The 7,124-nt window shown below is 51.3% G+C and overlaps 1 protein-coding gene across 2 annotated transcripts in view; it reads right to left on the minus strand.

The window, feature by feature from the left end:
* Window positions 1-559, minus strand: part of arhgef3 (Rho guanine nucleotide exchange factor (GEF) 3) — a 68,652-nt gene extending 68,093 nt beyond the window's left edge. Inside the window, exon 1 of one of the 2 annotated variants that reach the window (XM_056273598.1) lies at window positions 276-559. In XM_056273598.1, coding sequence (XP_056129573.1) covers window positions 276-308 — 33 coding nt within the window. In that variant the 5' untranslated portion in view covers window positions 309-559. The remainder of the gene's footprint in view (window positions 1-275) is intronic. The other variant, XM_056273597.1, reaches the window with a different exon arrangement.
* Window positions 560-7,124: the final 6,565 nt, after the last annotated feature.

A 7,124-nucleotide genomic window follows, 5' to 3' on the forward strand; every position in this document is an offset into this window, starting at 1 on the left:
CAAGTACACTAGAACACACACACACACGTATCTCTGCTTGGACAACTACACACAAAGATACACACACACAAAACAAACAAGTACACTAGAACCACACACACACACACACACACACACACAAGTACACTAGAACACACACACATCACACACACACACACACCACACACACACACACACACACACACACACACACACACGTATTTCTGCCTGGACAACTACACACAAGATACACACACACACACACACACACACACACACGTGCACACAGTACTCACCCGGAGCTGGACAAACAGACAGCAGCCCATCATCAGTGCCTCCTTGTCTCCTCTCCTCCTCACTTTCACTCCAAAATGTGTAAACAGCTGCTCTTGTTTTATCCTCCTCTCTCTTCTCTGTCCCTCCCTCTCTCCTCTCTCCCACTTCTGTCAACTCTCTCTCTCTCTCGCTCCCTCTCTCCCACTTCTGTCAACTCTCTCCTCTCTTGCTCCCTCTCTCCTCTCCTCTCTCCCACTTCTGTCAACTCTCTCTCTCTTGCTCCCTCTCTCCTCTCCTCTCTCCCCACTTCTGTCAACTCTCTCTCTCTCTCTTGCTCCTCGCTCCTCTCCTCTCTCCCCTTCTGTCAACTCTCTCTCTCTCTCGCTCCCTCTCCACTTCTGTCAACTCTCTCTCTCTCGCTCCTCTCCTCTCCTCTCTCCCACTTCTGTCAACTCTCTCTCTCTCTCTTGCTCCCTCTCTCTCTCTCCCACTTCTGTCAACTCTTCTCTCTCTCGCTCCCCTTTCTTGCTCCTTCAGCCTCTCTTCTCCCAATGAGCAATTCTGGTCACAATACATCTAAAGACCCTCAAAGACAGGGATACCAGTCAGACCTGTGAGTGTGTGTGTGTGTGTTTGTGAGTTCCTGCCTGGCAGGAAGTGACTATTGTCGGGGGGGATATGGGACCTTGCTATAATTAGGAGCTAATGGAGACAGAGAGAGAGAGAGGACGGCGAGAGACAGCGAGAGAGAGAGAGAGAGGACACCATTGTGTTCTTATGTGGAGTTTAAAAATTGTGAATGAAGAAGTGCTAAGAGAAACAGAAAGATCCCATTCTGATGAGGCGGCAACGGCGGCGCAAGTGGTTAGCACGGTCGCCTCAACAGCGAGAAGGTCCTGGGTTCGAGCCCCCGGGGCAGCAGACCCAAGCCTTGGGGGGTGGTCCCGGCGTCGTTCCTTCTGCTTGGAGTTTGCATGTTCTAAGACATGTGGGTCAGGTGACTCAAAGACATGTGGGTCAGGTGACTCAAAGACTGTGGGTCAGGTGACTCAAAGACATGTGGGTCAGGTGACTCGGCCGTACTATACTGAATTCATTCTCCCTATGAATGATTGTGTGTGTGTGTGTGTGTGGGGGGGGGGGGGCTGTGTGATGGCCTGGCGGCCTGTCCAGGGTGTCTCCCCACCTGCCGCCCAATGAACTGCTGGGATAGGCTCCAGCATCCCTGAGAGCAGGATAAGCGGTTTGGATGATGGATGGATGGACATTTTGATAACAAACACTAGCTAGTGCATTAAGTTTTTACAGGGTGGACTAGTGACATGCTGATGAAGAGAAGATGTGATGAAGGGTGATGGAAACCCATTGGAAAGATGGGATACATTCTCTCTCTCTCACACACACCTCACAAACACACACTCACACATCATCATCATCGGCGGTCACTCGGGGTCGAGTATGACCGTCCTCCCTCTGGGTCTTCAGGTGGCCGTAGAGGCCGATCCTGGAGCCGCATAAATGGAGGACGCCTGCGCGCAACAGCTTCTTACTCGGAGAGGCCGATGCGCCTGCAGCCACCACACGGTCCTTGGCAGGGGGTGGCCAGAGTCCAACGGCATGGAGAACCAAGACGATTGGGGACCACCCTCTGTTGCATCCTTCATCCACCTTCACTGCCATTGTGACCTGGAGACACCTTCCACCAGTTCCACCGTTGAGGTCTTTGTTGGATCACGCTTCATCTGGAACCTCCCCTTTGACTGTCCACCTTGGGTGACCTACCAGGAGCCAAGCCCCGGACGGCATGGCTCTTGGCATCACTGGTACTCGCAAGCTTCTCCACCACGGCAAGGTAGCGATCCAGGAGAAGACACACACACACCTAGGGACAACTTAGTAGGCCGAGTCACTGACCTACACGTCTTTGGACTGTGGGAGGAAACCGGAGCCCCCGGAGGAAACCCACACAGACACGGGGAGAACATGTACACTACCGTTCAAAAGTTTGGGATCACCCAAACAATTTTGTGTTTTCCATGAAAAGTCACACTTATTCACCACCATATGTTGTGAAATGAATAGAAAATAGAGTCAAGACATTGACAAGGTTAGAAATAATGATTTTATTTGAAATAAGATTTTTTTTACATCAAACTTTGCTTTCGTCAAAGAATCCTCCATTTGCAGCAATTACAGCATTGCAGACCTTTGGCATTCTAGCTGTTAATTTGTTGAGGTAATCTGGAGAAATTGCACCCCACGCTTCCAGAAGCAGCTCCCACAAGTTGGATTGGTTGGATGGGCACTTCTTTGAGCAGATTGAGTTTCTGAGCATCACATTTGTGGGGTCAATTAAACGCTCAAAATGGCCAGAAAAAGAGAACTTTCATCTGAAACTCGACAGTCTATTCTTGTTCTTAGAAATGAAGGCTATTCCATGCGAGAAATTGCTAAGAAATTGAAGATTTCCTACACCGGTGTGTACTACTCCCTTCAGAGGACAGCACAAACAGGCTCTAACAGGTACTATTTAATGAAGATGCCAGTTGGGGACCTGTGAGGCGTCTGTTTCTCAAACTAGAGACTCTAATGTACTTATCTTCTTGCTCAGTTGTGCAACGCGGCCTCCCACTTCTTTTTCTACTCTGGTTAGAGCCTGTTTGTGCTGTCCTCTGAAGGGAGTAGTACACACCGGTGTAGGAAATCTTCAATTTCTTAGCAATTTCTCGCATGGAATAGCCTTCATTTCTAAGAACAAGAATAGACTGTCGAGTTTCAGATGAAAGTTCTCTTTTTCTGGCCATTTTGAGCGTTTTAATTGACCCCACAAATGTGATGCTCCAGAAACTCAATCTGCTCAAAGAAGTGCCCATCCAACCAATCCAACTTGTGGGAGCTGCTTCTGGAAGCGTGGGGTGCAATTTCTCCAGATTACCTCAACAAATTAACAGCTAGAATGCCAAAGGTCTGCAATGCTGTAATTGCTGCAAATGGAGGATTCTTTGACGAAAGCAAAGTTTGATGTAAAAAAAATCTTATTTCAAATACAAATCATTATTTCTAACCTTGTCAATGTCTTGACTCTATTTTCTATTCATTTCACAACATATGGTGGTGAATAAGTGTGACTTTTCATGGAAAACACAAAATTGTTTGGGTGATCCCAAACTTTTGAACGGTAGTGTAAACTCCACCAAAGGATGACCCGGGACGACCCCCAAGGTTGGACTACCCCGGGGCTCGAACCCAGGACCTTCTTGCTGTGAGGAGACTGTGCCACCGTGCCGCCAAATTCAGTTCAAGTACACTTAATCTGATAAAAGCCTGCCTTTATTTCCATCCTGGTCCTTGATGTTCCTTCAGCAGTGTCAGGGTGGAGACAGGTGTCAGCAACAGACAATACAAAACATGTCTTTATCAAATCAGTGATATCAGCTCCTTCACGCCTCTAGGCGCACGCGCTTCCAATGGCCTCACGGTCTCGCCATCCCACTTCTGACACCGAGGTAGCCAATTCGGGGGGACGGCCGGGAACCACCACAGCCGTGACGCGAACCCGGGTCTCCCGCACCACGGGCGACTACGTTAACCAGTCGACAAAAAGGTCCGACTCATTAGCCACGCAGACACAGGGAGAACATGCAAACTCCACACAGAGCACGACCCCCGAGGTTGGACTACCCCGGGGCTCAAACCCAGGACCTTCCTGCTGTGAGGCCACCACGCTAACCACCGCGCCACCGTGCCGCCCCCAAAATGATCTCGGTGGATAAATAGCGCAACAGGTAAGAGGAAAAACATGTGTTTTTGACTTTGGGGTGAACTGTCCCTTTAAGGCCACGCTGCACTGGTGCCAGTCAACAAGTGTCGAGAAGGACATTCCAACGTCCGCGGTGGTGTAGCGGTCTAAGCATCGGCTTTGTGTCGATGCAGTTGCCCACTGGGGACCGGGGGTTCACGCCCCGGTCTCGTCAGATCCGACTATGGCCGGACTCGATGAAGCAGCAATATTGGCAACGCTGTCTTCGGGAGGGGTGCGGAGTCGGCTTGTGTTCGTCACATGAATGCGTCTCTGGGTGTGCTGGAAAAAGCAGCGGTTCGGCCTGGAGTCGCCTTGTACCGGAAGTGGCGAGGTGTCTCCTTCCAGACTGCCAGCCGGAGAGGTGCAGTACGAGGGTGGGTGTTTGAGCTAAAATAGGGATCAATTGGCCACTAAATTGGGAGAAATCAGAAATAAATTGATATAAAAAAAAGAGAAGGACGTTCCGATCCGTTTCAATATCAAGTCCCCGAGCCGGCAGAGTTCTGCAGCTTCAGTGCCTCAGTCGTCTCGCGTTTTCGTCGGGGGGGGGGGGGGGGGGGGCGGAGCTGCTGGAGCAAAAGCAGTGCTTTCCAGCTTTGATGCAAGTGGACTGCTTTCCAGCTTTGATGCAAGTGGACTGGCGCTTCCTGTTTGTCCTACAGACGGCGCGTGACATGACTCAGTCGACTCGACTTCGGCACCGGCGTGGGTACAGCTTGTCCAGGTGTGATGTGGCACACGTGTTATTGCCCGCCCCATCTCACACACACACACACACACACACACACACACACACACACACACACACACACACACACACACACACACACACACACCTACAAAAATGTCCTATTCCTGATTATTTTTCAGAGATGGGAAGGGCACATATGAGAGGGGGGGGGTATTCTTTAATTTAATGGGGTGTGTGTATGTGCGTGTGTGTGTGTGTGTGTGTGTGTGTGTGAAGGTGGTGACAGAGACAGTGGAATTTCCTTTCAGTGTGGGTCACACCTTCTCCACACGCGCACCCCCCCCCCCCTCGCGTGCCAGGCGGTGTTGCTTTGGTCAGACAGACGGACAAATAAGACGGACAAGAGGTTTTTCCCGTCGGCCCTTTCGGCCGCGCCGAGTCAGACCATGCCGCGTTGATCTGCGTTTCCATTGCCAGTATAAACGTGCCGAGTCGCGCGCCCGACGCGGACCGCCTCGGCGTCGGGCCAAAGCGCACCGGAGTCGCCCTCGAGCGGGTTGCAGTGACGTCATATGGGCTTCGTCATCGCTGACTGGTTCCACTTTCTTCTCTGGCCGTTGTCCTCACACGCTGAGTGGCAGTTTCCGCTTCGGCGTCCATGTCGTTATCCCGCCTCCGTTGTTCAAGCAATGCGCGAGCAGAATCCCCCACACGCGCCCATTTATGTTTTTGCCCAAATTAAGTGAACACCACCAAGGTGATGATGGTCATAAAACAGTGTTGGCGTTATAGGCGGGCCTTGGGGGTCCGGGCCACTAGCGCCTCCTCTGGTCGGTCGGGGCGCCTGTTCAGGGGGGAATAGCGCGATCTTCCCACGCGCTACGTCCCCCTGGTGAAACTCCTCATTGTCAGGTGAAAAGAAGCGGCTGGCGACTCCACGTGTATCGGAGGAGGCATGTGGTAGTCCTGCAGCCCTCCCCGGATCAGCAGAGGGGGCGGAGCAGCAACCGAGACGGCTCGGAAGAGTGGGGTGGTTGGTCGGGTACAATTAGGGAGAAATAGAGGGGGGGGGAAATTTCATAAAACAAAACAAAACGTAAAACTGAAATACTTGAACAGCTGCAAGTCCGATTAAGTCCTACAATTCGGTCATGGAAGACTTAACGCTGTAATGCAAAATGGAGCACAAAACAGCGGAAAAATTTCGATTTTGCATAATTTTGGAGAATTTTTATTGAGGAAAATATTCAATAACCACTTTTATTATTTTTAAAAAATTATTTCTGATTTCTCCCAATTTCGTGGCCAATCGATCCCTATTTTAGTTCAAACACCCACCCTCGTACTGCATGCGTTCGCCAACTGCGTCTCTACGGTCGGCAGTCTGGAAGGAGTCGCCTCCCCACTTCCGGGACAAGGCGACTCCAGGCCGAGCCACTGCTTTTCCCCCCCACACACAGAGACGCATTCATATGACGAACACAAGCCGACCCCGCCCCCTTCCCGAAGACAGCGTTGCCAATGACTGCTGCTTCATCGAGTCCGGCCATAGTCGGATCTGACGAGACCGGGGCGCGAACCCTGGTCCCCAGTGGGCAACTGCATCGACACAAAGCCGATGCTTAGACCGCTACACCACCGCGGACCCCCTCCACTTTTATACAAAAGAATTGTGCAAAAGCAATTTTTCCCCCAAACTAAGTGTTGTAGTATCACCACCAGGACACCATTGGTGTGTGTAATGGTTTTGTGGACACCACACTGTGTAAGAGTGAAGTTATTGAATATTTTTGTAGCATTTCTTTTCGGTGTTGCACCTTTTAGACCAGAGGGTGTGCTCCAATTATCGGGGCATCCCATTGCTCAGCCTCCCTGTGAAAGTCTACTATATGGTGCTGGAAAGGAGGCTTCGACCAGTTGTCGAACCTCGGATCCAGGAGCAGCTATGCGGATTCCACCCTGGCCGTGGAACAACGGACTCTTTACCGTTGCGGAGGTGCTGAGGGAGGCATGGGAGTTTGGCCAGCCAGTCTACATGTGGATTTGGAGAAGGCTTACGACCGTGTACCCCAGGGTACTCTGTGGGGGGTACTGCGGGAGTATGGGGTACCGGGGCAGTTGCTACAAGCCATCCGGTCCTTGTATAACCAGAGTGAGAGCTGTGTCCGCATTCTCGGCACAAAGTCAAACACGTTTTCGGTGGGTGTCGGACTCCGCCAAGGTTGTCCCTTGTCTCCGATTCTGTTTGTGATGTTCATGGACAGGATCTCAAGGCGCAGCCAAGGAGAGGATTGTGTCCGTTTTGGGAACCTCAGAATTGCATCTCTGCTCTTCGTGGTTTCATTGGCTTCATCAGAACACGACCTCCAGCGCACT

The sequence above is a fragment of the Lampris incognitus genome, chromosome 2 (assembly GCF_029633865.1).
Source record: "Lampris incognitus isolate fLamInc1 chromosome 2, fLamInc1.hap2, whole genome shotgun sequence".
Taxonomy (NCBI): Eukaryota; Metazoa; Chordata; class Actinopteri; order Lampriformes; family Lampridae; genus Lampris; species Lampris incognitus.